General features: G+C 45.3%; 1 protein-coding gene across 2 annotated transcripts in view; it reads left to right on the top strand.

The window, feature by feature from the left end:
* The window catches only part of LOC146797846 (acylamino-acid-releasing enzyme-like), a 286,819-nt gene that overhangs the window by 246,305 nt on the left and 25,602 nt on the right, over positions 1–14,912 (top strand). For both annotated transcript variants that reach the window (XM_085625045.1, XM_085625046.1), the window contains exons 20-21: positions 511–701; positions 5,017–5,119. In XM_085625045.1, coding sequence (XP_085481171.1) covers positions 511–701; positions 5,017–5,119 — 294 coding nt within the window. The remainder of the gene's footprint in view (positions 1–510; positions 702–5,016; positions 5,120–14,912) is intronic.

Raw genomic sequence — 14,912 nt, 5'->3', positions numbered from 1 at the left:
CTGAAAACCGATTTCTAGGGTCAAACTGTTTCCCTTTCAGGGCCCTAGTTTTCCACACTAGTGGTCAGTGTTCTTCGTGGTGCCGCACTCCTGCCGTGGAAAGTCACGAAAATAAACTGATGTCAGCACGCTTGAGTAGTGCCTTTATATGCACATCACTTCCAGCATGAATGACGCCACTTGAGGCCGAACAACACCAGGGGTACTGCTCATGATGAATTTCCAGATTCAGTCTGACTCCTGGGGATGATTCTAAGGTAAGGAATCTGCGGCTAGATAGTCTCTACAAGATGAGGCACTACTGAAGGTAAGTAACTTGTTCTTTAGTTCTGTAGGGTTGCTATTAATTTGCATCATCCTATTTAAACCTTTAAAATGGGATCCCTGTAATATGAGTTCCAGGTGGGTGGGTGATTTTATTACAAAGATTATACAAGTGGATCAACAGGGTACTCTATATCATCTCAACAAACGAATTGCAATACCTTTTTCATATGCCTTTTTTTGTAGTATGCAGTGGAGCAAGTGCTGAAGGAGGAGTCTCTAGACCGAAACAACGTGGCTCTGACTGGTGGGTCCCATGGTGGATTTTTGGCTTGTCACCTCGTTGGGCAATACCCTGAAATGTACAAAGCCTGTGCCGCCAGGAATCCAGTTGTAAACTTAGCATCTATGATAGGATCAACTGATATCCCTGACTGGTAAGTGCGGATTTCCATATTGGTACTTTACTACAGATTAAGGTTGTCGGTTGCCCTTCTCCTAGACTATGCCTGCTTGTGAATTCAAGGTCTCTAATTGGCACTGCAAAAAATGAGTGGATACTACAGTTTACCTTTGAGATCCTTTTCCCATAAAGCAGACTTCACATCACGAGAAAAGGCACGAAGATAATTCCCAATAACAAAAAAATACAGTTGTGGAGGACACTGTCTTTAAAGCCCATCACCCATGCCAGAGAACCCCTTCCAGTAATCACTGCTGGTAAACCCCTCATGCCCTCTTTAATCACCATCATGTTTGTAACCTCCCTCTGTATTTTTTTTGTATCTTAGCATTTTGTGTATATTTTTATTTTTGTTCTTTGTGCCCTATTAGGACTGAAATCTTCAGCTGTAACTGGTTTTTCCTACATAACATTTCGGCTGTATTTTCCCGCAGTTGAGTTTCCATCTCAGTATAGGTTTTCTCTAGTTTTGTGTGCAATGTTTGCAGCTATTTTCCTCACATCTGACACCACCACCTCATACGTGAATAAATATATAGGAAACCCAATCAGTGTTTTTCTTCTAGAGGCACAGCCTTTTCTTTTTTCTCTTGTCACCTGTCCTCCTTCTCCTGGGTACCCTCAGGAAACAAAAACAGGGAGGTGGCTATTAACAGAACTCTTTACAGTGAATATCCCTTCACCAGTCACCCCTTGTGATTGCGAAATACTCCCAGTCCTTGCTCGTTATAATCCTTTATTCTATCAAGTGCCGTGCACCATTGGCATTTAGGTGAGAAGTGGGAAATAAGTGGTTAGGATAGTTCCTGTTCCCACCGGCATCTACTTAAGAGGCTTTGGTTCAGCCCAACCGTGCTCTATCAAAAGGGACTCAAGAACACATAAGACGATCCCCGCCTGTCTTAACCACTCACTCATGGACAGTACTGCCTTTGGCCGTGACTCCCGATCAGAGTCATGGCACCCACGGCCGTTGCACCTTCCCTAGGGTTCTTTTGCTCTTGGCTGGTGGCCCAGTCCTCTCCTTCGGTCCTGGGCTCCTCCCCTACAACGCTCACTTAGTTTGTCGAGCCGCTCTCAGTTCCCACGTTGCCTCTGTCTAGCGTCGTCAATCCTCTCCCGTTGTCTCGGTTTTCTCCTCCTCGACTCCTCACTATCTTGCTGCTTCCTCCTATAACGCTCTCCCTCCCCTCCTCGTTATTCCAATGTCCTATTCTTTCAACCTGTGTACATCCGCTTTCAGGTCAGGGAGCGATAGAATGTTAGACCGTGTATCGTTCATGCTGCCGGGCACCATTCTCTTGATGGTTCTGTCTTCCCACCACACTCCCTCTCTTCCTTCTCATAATCCCCCACTACTACTCGTGCTCCTCCTCCCCGTACTCCTCCTCCTCGTACTCCTCATACTCGTACGCCTCATGCTCAAAATCCTCATACTCCTACTCCTCTAACTTGTGCTCCTCATACTCCTGCTCCTCATACTCCTGATATTCATACTCCTCTTCCTACTCCTGATAGTTATACTACTCTTCCTCATACTCTTCATATTCCTCCTCCTACTCATACTCCGCCTTCCCATACTTCTCATCCTCATACTTCCACTCTTCATACTCCTCCTCATACGCCTACTCATACTCCTCCTTCTCATAATCATACTACTCATATTCCTCCTCATACTCTTCCTCTTACTCCTCCTCATACTCTTCCTCATACTCTTCATCATACTCCTCCTCATACTCTTCCTCATACTCCTCCTCATACTCTTCCTCATACTCGTCCTCCTACTCTTCCTATTCATACTCCTACTCCTCTTCCTCCTTATCCTCTCCCTACCTCTCCTCCTCATACTCCTTCTCCTTGTACTTCTCCTCATATGCCTCCTCCACTTCTTCATACTCCTCCCCCTCTTCATACTCCTACTCCTCATACTACTCATACTTCTACTACTCATACTAATACTACTCTTACTTCTCTCTCAATATGTATACTCATACTTCTACTCGTACTTATACTCCTCATACACCTCGTACTTCAATTGGGAGACTGATTAGAAGGATGCACAAAGAGGAATGAAGAACAAGAGAGATGTGTTCTAACAATCTTCTTAAGGTAATAATTGATCTGCAGTGACCTTTTCTCAAAGGTAAAATGGCTACAAAAAACTGGCTCCAAGTTTCAGAACTTCTGGGAAAGCGGGCAGTATTAAGAAGCCATAGCCCAATCAAGTGTCCATTTTCATATTTCATAGCCCCAGTGAACCAGTACAGGGATTGTCTTCTTTGGCAAATTCCTGGAAGGAATTCATACCCAGGGAAGAAGGGGCTGTTAAAAAAAAAAAAAAAAACATTGGCAAAGCCAATTGGTCTTGAGTGGAGTGGAGTGTTGTGTAGAGGGGAGTGGAGTGTGGAGTGTTGTTTGGAGGGGAGTGTTGTGTAGAGTGGAGTGTTGTGTGGAGTGGAATGTTGTGTAGAGGGGAGTGGAGAGTTGTGTAGAGTGGATTGTTGCGTAGAGTGGAGTGGAGTGGAGTGGAGTGGAGTGGAGTGGAGTGGAGTGGAGTGTTGTGTATAGTGGAATAAAGCAGAGTAAAGTTTTGTAGAATGGTTTACTGTCAGAGAGGCATAGTGCAGAGAGGACTGGCGTAGAGTGTCATAGACTAGAGTGGCATAGCGTGGAGTAGGCATGGTGTGGTAGCATACTGCCATTAGAGATAACACATATTCAATTGAAATTACCATTACATTTGCACAGACATAAAACTAGAGAGCGCACAAATGATAATGTGTGGAAATCGGCATCATCTAGTGTATTGATTTGTTTTAATGGTGTTGAAATGTTTGCTTCTACCACACAACAGCGTTACAAAAAATGTGCTTCGTTTGTGCTTTCCTAATTATGAAATATTTGAACACTTTATTTACTGCATTTACATTTTGTTCTTGAAAAAGATAACACACCTCAGCCCCCAGTACCCTGCAAAATTGTTTCATGAATCCTCTCACTTTGCAGTCAGATAAAAAAAGTAAACAACAAACTCCCTCAGAAGATAGAGTCTAACATTTACCTTGGTCTATGAATGTGATGGAGCAGTCAAATGCATAGCGAATGTGACCAGATAAAAACTAAATTTAAAGGTCTGTTTATTGATCATTCACTTCCGAACTCCAGTATGGTTATTTTCAACACCCCCGTTCCCTTACTTCCTATGGCATGGACTTGAAATCGAGGAAGAGGATTGTTTAAATGATGCTATTCGTAAAAAGCACTGACCAAAATAAACCAGCTCATAGACAGAACGTTGTTCCTCACAGGCATTAGAGATTGAGAACTGATGGTGACAGAGATGTGGCAAATCAGTCAAGCAGAACGATAGGAGGCAGGAACCCTTTTCAAAGAAAGACAGCATGTTTACTGCTTCCTGAACTACCATACAAGGGAGAGGACTGGAAATATGTGTACTCACCTGGAGTGCCTCAAAAAGAAAGAGTTCCCATAAAGCGAGCATGCGTTGAAGAATAAAAGGAGCCAATCAGAAAGGTGGTAAACAGGAGGGGCAAATACATGCTTGACAGCCTAAAACAAATAGAGCTAGCAAATAGAAAGCAATCAAATTTGAGTTATGAAACAAGGCCAGTGCTAAGCAATGGACTAAATGCATTCCTTGGGAGGCGCTCAGCATGTCCCCCATATCCTTTTGCAAGTCTGGTAGACTTCGACCTAAAAAAAAGGAGTTCCTTCAGATAAGGGTTGGGACTACAGTGCACAGATGTTTTTGATATTCAGAGACCTTAAAATGGGTTTTAACTAGGTGTTCTTACAAGGCAGACTATTGAGGGGTTTACCCGGCCTCAGGTACCCAAGCATTCTCAGTGAGGGATCATAGAGAGGAATATGTACTCTGTAAGGCAGAATTTTGGATTTGTACTCTCGGTTCACTTGGCTCCCAGAAAGCAAATAACCCCAAATGGCCACAACTACAATTTCATTATTTCCCAATAATGTTTTTCAATGCAAAGTTATAGTCTGTAACTACTACAGTGTGTAAAAGTTGTGGGCATCTAACTAACACCCTTGTCCAGTGTTTTGATGCTGTCCAGTGTTGGGATATTGTTTTCTTTTCCTCCAAGTCAAAAAAATAAAAACATTCAGTTCAGTTGTTTTGATATTCTCCTTTAGATAGGTAAGGTTTTTAAAGCATGATCTGTAATCAGGGTAAGCACACAAGTAAACCATTGTTAGTAAGAATTTGTTAGTATTTTGGCTCCCCTCAGATTATTCTCTGCTTATTGTAGGTGCATGGTTGAGGCAGGATTCCCTTACTCCATGGACAGTATTCCTGAACCATCCATCTGGACAGAAATGTTGAACAAGTCTCCGATCAGATACGCTCACCAGGTGAGATTATATGTCTTTTTTGTCATGTTTGTTCTCTGACAGAAGCTCATGGTGTGAGTCTTTCCTAATGATTGCTTCTCCCCGCAGACATTTTGTCTGTAGAGTTATCTATCGGGCTTCGGATTGAATCTGAAATAATTTTTAAAACTCCCTGCACCCAGTCAGTGCAACATGGCACCTTAGCTCCATCACATGTGGTGCCATGTAAGTGTATTCTCCAGAAATAATGCCAGAGTCCAAAAGGTGATGCCTGCAACTAGAACATCAGTTCCTTTTTATTGTGAGCCACTCACAATCATTGGACACCACTACATTTTAAAATCTATTGTGCACCTATTTTTCTTTAAAATGTTCTCTTTTTGCAGTCTGGAAGTATTAGATGTCCACCCTTGCACCCAGTGCATGAAAGGGTGTCTTGATTTCAGTAACGTACCCTCTCTGCGTGTCAAGGTAAAATCTCAGTCAAGTCCCTGGGGCTAGTGATTTCTGTGCCCAGATGCAGCTCGAGGCTGTTAGGGAGCTAAAGACCAAATCTTTTTTTCATTGTGCAGTTATGAAAGCAATGGGGATTGCGATCCTTTAGGTATTCTGTTTGATTTGGATGTATTTTGCTTTTGCCCACCCTATCTTCCATCACCTCAACCCTCCTCCCACTCGTGTTTATGGAGGCTGGTAGTAAAGAAAAGAAAAGTGATGGTCTTCATTCATAAGACAAGGATCACAGCAACACCACCATAGTTCGGCACCATGCCTAATGTTTCTGACTTTAAGTAAGCCTATGCTCTAAGCTCCAGTCCCAATTTTCGAGTGAGCTGTCCTCCTTCAGTGGTACTGTGATATTTTGCAGGTGGGGGCAGGCCTTGGCTTTTCCTGCCCACAGCCTGTGACATTCCCCTCAGAGAGGCCGAAGCCATTGAAGCTCCAGTTTTATCCCACACATTGTGATGTGCCAATGGATTTAGCCCAGGCACGAGTCTGAGCCTTGAATAAACAAAACCTATGCATCACCAGCTCCAAATGCTGTTCCTTTGACTTGAGTAGGCTGCATTTGGGTCTTTAGCTCCAGCAACTGTCAAGAACTTCAGATCACAACCAACTTCACTGCATGATATTATTAAAGTTAGCTGCTATAGGGTTTCACCTCTTTGTTTCAACGAGGAGCCTTGAGCCAAAACATTCATAGTTCTTCAGAACTTTTAGAGCTGTGGAGAATAACAGTGCCATAGGCAATTTCCTATACCATATGTGGCAGAGGCTCTTGGTCTTTGTTTGCTCTTCACTGAGCGGACTACTGATCTGTTCAGAGTTCCTATAGCCTGTGGAATAAAAAGCTAAAACTTATGCTACTTTTTATGTTTAAATGTTTTTATTGAATTTTGTACAAACAGCCCCAGAATAAAACAATACTGCAAACACCATGCCAGACCCCACAGTGGTATTAACAACCTCCAATGTAGAAAGAACATCGCCCTGAAGTCAGGGCACTTAGCGAAAATCTCTATTGATAGGTCCATGTGCATCCCAACCCAGTCGTAGAGGTGTACAACAATGCTATTCCAACAAAAAAAGAAAAAATGATCACAAGAAACCCCCCCCCCCCCCCATGCCGGTGATCTCCCATACCCTGATTGACTCCTCCTCATCCCTGCCCCTAGTCCTGGAGCCTAGCCCTCGGGTTCTGGGTGTTCTGACCATAGTTTGTCGGGACGCAGCACTCTAAGATATTTGGGCTGAGTGATCTCGTGGAACTCGGAGGAAAGCAGCGAGATATAAGGCCTGCCATGTCTTCTGGAAGGAATCTGTTGTACCCATTAAGGTAGAGGATATCCACTCCATTCCCAAAATGAACCACAGCCTATGGAGCCATCCAGTGTGGGTAGGCCATGTAGCAGTCCCCCAAAATGCCAAGACATTCTGAAGTGCTGCCCCCAATGCCATCCCCATCTGACGTCCGCGCAAGCTCTTTAGTGGGTACGTGATCGTATTGGGAGGCCCCAAAACCACATAGACAGGAAGACGCGGGATTTGAGTGTTAAAAAGCATGTCTATCGTGTCTAAAATCTTTGACCAATAATCAGTTAGTAGGGGGCACTTCCATAGAATGTGTAAAAGGGTACCGTTACTGCCGCATCCCCTCCAGCATTTAGGGCTCCTACTCGAAATGCCCCTATGCAGCCGCTCTGGCGTAAGATACCAATAGGTTGCGATCTTCATCGCCGACTCTATGCTGGCCACATTGCGTGCTGTGTGCTTGGCCCTGAAATATATCCCTTCCCAGTCTTTCCGGGTAAGTTCCCCTCCCAGCTCTTTTTCCCACCTCCTCTGACTCTGGGTGGCTTGTGATAATGTGCTGTACCGAATCATGTTATAGATATCAGTAACCGACCCTTATCCGAAGATCTTGTAAGAAGCCATTTCTCATACTTCGTTAGCCGTCGGCCCCCCTGCTTTCTAATCGGCTCCTGGAGGACCCAATGGCGTAACTGCAAGTATCCCATGCGCTCAAATTCGGGAATCCCGTACTCCTCCCGCACTTGTGTGAACGGAAGGATGCCGTCCAAGTCAAATAAATGGCCCACTGAGCGACAGGACGTATCTTTCCACGCCTGAATGGCAGCCGCGGTCATCCCCGGGCTAAACTCACTATTACCGAATAGCGGGGTAAGGTGGGATGGAAAGGTGGAAAGCTTCCTCTTTGTCGCCACCGCATCCCACGCTAACAACACCGATTTCGTAACCGGCGACCGCAGCAATCCCTTTGGTCGCTGTGCCAATTTCAAAAAGGGGACTTTACATAATAGAATCAATGCCAGTGTCCTATCCTGAAAAAGCCACCGCTTTTCGGACTCCGGTCTTGCCAACTCCACAAAATAGCGCATCTGCACCGTTCGGTAGTAACTGGTCACGTCTGGGATCCCCAGTCCCCCTTCATCGGGTCTCGTATAACTCAACGCTTTGCTCATCCGTGGTCTCGCCCTTGCCCATACGAAGTAATTTATAGCCCGCTGCAGCTCTGCTAAGGCCCCAACCGGCAGCGGCGGTAAAGTCTGGAACAGATAGAGGGCTTTCAGTAGAAGGGACTTTTAACTGCCGCCACGCGGCCCAAAAGCGAAAGAGGGAATTTGCTTCATGGCCCGAAGTCTGTTTTTGCCTGCCTGGCCAATCTCTCATAATTCAGCTGGGTCGCGCGCTTTACCGACGAGGCGAGCTCCAATCCCAAGTAAGGGATGGAGCCCATTAGTCGAATCCCATGCATGGTCGCCTCCACCCCCAGTCCGCGGGTCCCGGGTGGGGTTTAAGTGAAGGATCATGGATTTGTCCACGTTCACTCGATAACCCGACACTCGGCCGTAGTCCGATAATTCCTCCAAAAACACCGGGAGCGACCTGGCCGGGTCCAACAACGCTGCTATCACATCATCAGCGTATAGGCTGATGGGGTGAGATTCCCCCCCAAACGGGATTCCGGTGATCTGTGGATTTTCCCGAACCCTCTGCGCCAGAGGTTCGATGTAAAGGGCAAACGGCAGGGGAGAGAGGGGGCACCCCTGCCTGGTGCCCCTGCGGATGGGAAACGCTCTAGAAGAAACCCCATTCACCCGAATAGTCGCTGTAGGATCTTTATAGCAACACTCCACCCAACCCCTGAACCGCTCCCCAATGCCCGCCTTTAGACATAATATGAGCAAGGAAGCCCCAGTCGACACTGTCAAATGCTTTTTCCGCGTCTATTGTCAAAAGTAGCACATCCATGCCCGTGTAATGGCCTTTGTCGATCAGATGGAGCACCCTCTTTGTATTGTCGGCACATTGTCTAGATTGTGTAAACCCCGCCTGATCCGGTTCGATCAAACTGAGCATGGTAGGGCCCAGTCGTATAGCCAAAATCCCTGTAAACAATTTAAAATCCACATTTAACAAGGAAATTGGTCTATAGGACCTGCATCTTTGCCCATCCTTGCCTGGCTTGGGTAACACTACTATAGCCGCTGCCTTTATTGTGGCTGGAATAGGGGAGAGGAGTTGGCCTAACGGCTAGGGCGCTCGACCTCGGACCTGGGGAACTGGGTTCGAGTCTCGGTAATGACGCCGAACATCCTGTGATTCTGGGCAAATCACTTAATCTCCCCGTGCCTAACAGAAAATGAATGTGTGTCCTCATGTAACGTAACTGGTGCTATGTAAAGCGCTCTGATACCCGATTGGATTCGGGTCAAGTTCGCGCTATATAAAACTCTGCAATAGGTGCCTGATCCCCAAAAGTGTTAAAAAGCCTCGTTAAGAGCGGGGCGAGGATATGGCAAAAATGTGTATAAAAAAAATTCGTCAAACTCTACGAAAGTGTTTGCGATGTCCTGATCATCATTGACCTCTCGGTGCCCTGCCGTGCGCAAGGAGGTAACTTTCGATTTTTGCCGACATTTCCGTAATCTATTTGCCAAGAGGATCCCTGTTCGGTCCCGTCCCCCCCCCCCCCCGATATAGAAAGCATGTTTTAGTCTCAGCGCTGCGTATTCTGCCCGGTCAAAATCCAGACTAGCTAATTGTGCCCTAGCAGCCTTAAGCTGGCGCCAGACTATCAGCGCCCCTGTTCTGCTATGAACCCTTTCAAGTTCCTTTACCCTTATGCTACTTTTTGATGATGGCAAGGCATACTCTATGGCGACTTGAGAGAGAATTGGGTAGAAGCAGTACACAATGGCAGCAAGGAAGCATTTGCCTGCGAACTAATCAGAAATTGTTGAGCACCCATCCTGGGAAAATTGGTGTGCATAACTTCTGCTACCTCTAAGCCATTTGCCTTTATCTGATTCCTTCTAGGTAAGGAATATAAGCATTCGGATGCTATGGCTGTAAAGTATTTTCACAATCAATCAAAAATAGCTTTATTCGACAGATATGTCATAAAAGCAAAACACATACGTTAAAACATGTATATTAAGATAATAAATATTCTGAATCTAAAACATTTAAGAACGGATTAAACAAGAAATACTGCCGAGTAAATTAATTCTGGAAATAAAATACATACATACTCAATTTATCCCAGGCAGTTCATACTATGATACAGCCTATCTTTGGACTGAGGGCATTTAATTCAATTAGCCTGGAGCAACACCCTGGATCGGATGGACCAGGCCCAGCCTAAAAACTTAGCCATTGCGATTGCTATTGTCAGCAATGGGTCCGTTGTAAGGATTCTTAGGGCCTCGTCCTGCTTTCTGAAGCCTAGAAGTTTGCAAATAGGTATAACCCACATAGCCCGAGGTTTTTATACAGTGGGCAGAAGAACAACAGGTGACTAACCGTTTCTTCTTTATCTAAGCATTTTGGACAGGCTTTCATCATAACCCCAACCCAGTTGCCAGTAAATGACCTAACAGGTAGGGTACCAACCCTCAATTGGAAGTATAACTTCGTGTCTAAAGGTTTCTCAATAGAGTCCCAATAATGTTCTAATACAGGCTTTATCTTCAATTCAAGGAACCGGCCTGTCAGATGTTTTACTGCACCCTTCGCTCGTACTGACGCCATTACCATGTCCCAATACTTCTCCTTCAATATCTTCTTAGATGGAAAAGGAGCATTTTGGGGATCATCCCAAAGTTCTCTCAGACCTAGATTCACCAACAACATCCTTATCTCCCCTAGCCATTTAATCCTATGGAAACAATCTGTGTCCATTACATCTTTGATCCCTCTTGCATAATGCAAAAGTTCAGCCGTGCACCACAATCTTCGCCAATATAAAAGAGGGCGAAGTTTCGCCAAATCCCTTACTGCTTTCCTTCCCAAGTCAAGCAATAATGGACACATGGGTGTACTTATTGGGACGCTGGTGACCTTACGCAAAAATGAATTTTCAGCAGCAGTTATGGTAGATAAATTCTCAAAACCCCAAAGCTCCGCTCCATAAAGAGTGGAGCTAAGGACTTTCATACCATAAATCTCCATCAATGGGCTAATTGGTTTGGAGAAAGAGGTTTTAAAATTAACTGCAAGAATCCCAGCCTGTTTGTGCTTTAGGGTAGCTACATTAATTTGGTTAGACCAACTCATGTCTGACTGTATCGTAACCCCCAAATAAGTGAAGGCGTCAACTTTGTCAAGAGGTACATTATTCATGTATACCTTGCCCCAGAAGGATTTGTGCTCGTTAAATGACATAAATGTTGTCTTTTCTGTATTGATTACAAGGCCCCGAGTTGTGCAAAAGTCCTCAAACCTACTAAGAGCTTTTTGCAAGCCACTGGGGGTCTTGGAAATTATCAGAGTATCGTCCGCGAACATGAGGATAGGTATATGTTCTTTCGCCAGCACAGGGGTGTCGGTGGGGGTTTCCAAGAGGAAATCGGCCACCCCGTTAACGAAGAGCGAAAACAGTGTAGGCGCAAGCACGCAACCCTGGCGCACTCCCCTGTCAACAGGAAATGACTCGGTGACCTCACCCCTGGCCCCCCACCGGACCCGCGCATGATTATCCTCATGTAAGCGGACGATCAAAGATAACAATTCAGCAGACATCGCCATCTCACTTAAGACACCCCACTGCCTACGTCGTGGCACCAAATCGAAGGCTGCTTTCAGATCAACAAATACCGCGTACAGGGCCCCTTTCCCCAATACGTCTGTCTTCCAATAGATGTTAATAAAACGGAAGACCTGGTCGATAGTGCTTGTAAGGGGACGAAAACCCGCCTGCAGTGGGGTAAGGATTTGTTCATCATCCATCCAGGACTGCAGCTTTTGTAGAATCAGTCTACCCATGATCTTTTGGATGGAGTCTATAAGACTTATTGGTCTATAGTTAGCTGCAACGGATTTGTCCCCCTTCTTAAAAACCGGTATTATCTCGGCCCCTTTCCAGGAGGCCGGGATTGGAGCCCCACAGGCAATAGCATTTGCTAAATATCTGATATACAGGCGCCATGAGGATTTATAATTTAAAAACACATCTCCAGGGATATTATCCATTCTGGGGGCACGGCTAGGGATAATAGTATCTAAAGCCCTATCTACTTCCACTAACGTGAACACCTCACCAGAGAAAAAAATTCGTTTGATAGGACCCATAGTCTGATCATCCTCCAAGGAAGCGTACTGGGGTTTAAAATATTCCACCCATAGATGGTGGGCAACATTGTTCTGCGGGGGGTCCGGGATTTCCCCCCTATCCCACTTAAACGTATCCCAAAATACTTTAGGATTTCGTGACACGCATGCTTCTTTAAGCTCCATCCATCTTGCCTGGTCCCATAGATTTTTTGCTGCTTTAACTGCTCTTCTATAGGAGTCCCGTGCCAACCTTACTTTTGCTGGGTCTCCTTCACTTAAAGCTAGCCCCAATTTCCTCCGCATCTGTCGACAATTATCAGTAAACCATCCAACAATTTTCTTCTTCTTACCCTGACTACTCTTAGCAGGTTTACAAAAGAACAGTTTTAATTGTTCAAACAGTGCTGTGTGCATCTCGGTAATATGGGTCAGGGGAGTCTGGCTTCTCTCACTAGATCCCCAGACTTCTAATACCCTATCCACCTCATTATTCATCGCTGCCAGCGATGCCTGGGATCTTGAAACGTTTTTGCATCTCAAGTATCGTGTATCGTTGGTCAATACCAAGTCACTGCCCCCTGCCACTGACCTAATTGGTATGGCTTCATCTAGCAACCCGGCCATTGTGACAATGAGTGGGTCATGGTCACTTTCCACTCGAGTAACAATGGCCATGTCCCTAACGCAATGCCACAAAGACAGGCTTACTAGAACATAATCAATACGGCTCGCCCTACGCCCATTATTAAAAGTATTAGCCCCCTTCTTATCAGACAACATTCGCCCATTTGCGGCCCTCAACTGATGCCCAATGCACAACCCTTTCATTTGTATGGCCGCCTCTGTCCATTTTTTAATTGGCTCAGCCTCAAGTGTAGGTGTACCCCATTTTGCATCCTCATCCTCCGTTATGCATTGGTCCTTCGGCCCTAGGGGTTCAAACGTGGTGTTGAAATCCCCACGACCATCGGACTAGTTTCCCCTGGTATATCATCCAGCAACCTTTCCAGGTCAGCTACAACGTAAGAACGTCGCCCACCAGCCAGACCTCTTGCATAAACATTAAAAATATATAGGCTAGGACTTTGTTCTGGTGTGATTTTTATCCCGAGGATATCAATACTATTTGTGGGTATTTGTGAAATTTTGCACCTTAATGCCTGCTGTACCCAAATAACCAAACCCCCCCTTGGGCGGCCCTTCTCTTGTCTTACCGCTGGAACCTGGAAGGTAAGATACCCCAAACGAAACACGGGGGCTATTGCCCAAGGTTCTTAAAAAAAACATAAATCATGAGTTTCAATAAAATCTGACCATTCAGGAAGTGCTAATTTAGAGCCCAATCCTGCGATATTCCAAGATAGTAACTTTAAAACTGTAGGTCTATAGGTACAAGAGTCCTTTAGCATAGGACAACCATCCTGGGTAGGGGGAGAACCATGGCTCGTGGTCAACCCCATCGTCGGTGCTGACTCATTAACCCCATTTTCCCCATGGAATTTTAAACTATCATCAGAAGGGAGTTTATTTACTATAATCCTATCTAGAGGGTGATTAGGTACATTTAAATTTTCATAAACCAAGTCGACCATCTTCAGACCTAGATCAGGATGGTTAATACCTTTGGGAATACATACTGAGGTATGGTGATTAGGAGTGATTTGTTGTCAATCACACTCCTCTAGGCCAGATAAAACATCAAACCTATTTCCTGTCAGGACTCCAAACTCCCCCCTAGGCCCCCGTACGGGACCACTCCTACCTACCCTAGCTTTCAAAGGACCTAAAGAGGAGGCTGGGTAAAAGAATGTTAAAGGAAGAGGTTTTATCCTAGAATCCATACCTTGATATCGCCAACCACAAATGTACTCCACAGCACTAGTATCCCCAAAGTTAATGATGATACAATCACCCTCAATCGTTTTGTGTCTTGGCCCAACCCAATCCACCCTTCTTGCAAAAAGAATTTTAGCCAAAACACCAGGAGGTGAAGTTCGGTTCATGTTAAGCCAGTGAATACACTTATTTTTTAAATCAGTGTAATCCTCACGTTGACCTGGTCTCAGTGGGGGAGCCCCCGTCAAGATGCACACATAAGGAGTAGATGCAGGGGGAAGGTCTATACATGGAAGACTAGCTAAAGCTATATATCATTTGGCACCCTACTGCCCCTGCCTGGGTCAAGGGGGATTAGGTTAGAACCACCCAGCCTTGCTCCCACCCTACGTAGGTCCTGGGCTCCATTTGTAGCATGCAAAGAATTCTGGAGGATAGAAGCACTCGCGGTCACAGTAGAGTTACTTTTAGATACCACTATCTGTGGAGACTGGACTGGAGGGTTTAAACTTGAAATAATCTCAGTAGTCCCCAACATACGTTGCCCACTACTAGCACTGTCCACAGACCCCGCACTACTAGTAGCTTTAGCTTCTACACCTTCAAAAGCTTCAAGTCTTTTTTCGATGGAGTTCAGTCTTTTGTAAATAGGGATACAAGTTCTGTTAAATAGCTGTTCAATTTTATCCCATGTTGCCTGTGTCCATTCCGACGGGGTATCTATCCCAAATACCGTCGCTTGATCTATCCCAGCCATCGTTGGAGACAGGACCTCAACACTATTATTATCTAGAGGCATCGATATACCGCCAGAAGATTCGGCTAAAGCATTTGGCTTCTTAATTTTTGCCTTCCTGCCCTTCTGGGCCTTGCTCCCACGCTTCCTCTTAGATACTGGTAT

Source organism: Triturus cristatus, chromosome 9, assembly GCF_964204655.1.
Source record: "Triturus cristatus chromosome 9, aTriCri1.1, whole genome shotgun sequence".
NCBI lineage: Eukaryota > Metazoa > Chordata > Amphibia > Caudata > Salamandridae > Triturus > Triturus cristatus.
The sequence above is the reverse complement of the archived record's forward strand: the minus strand, read 5'-3'. Positions and strand labels throughout refer to the sequence as shown.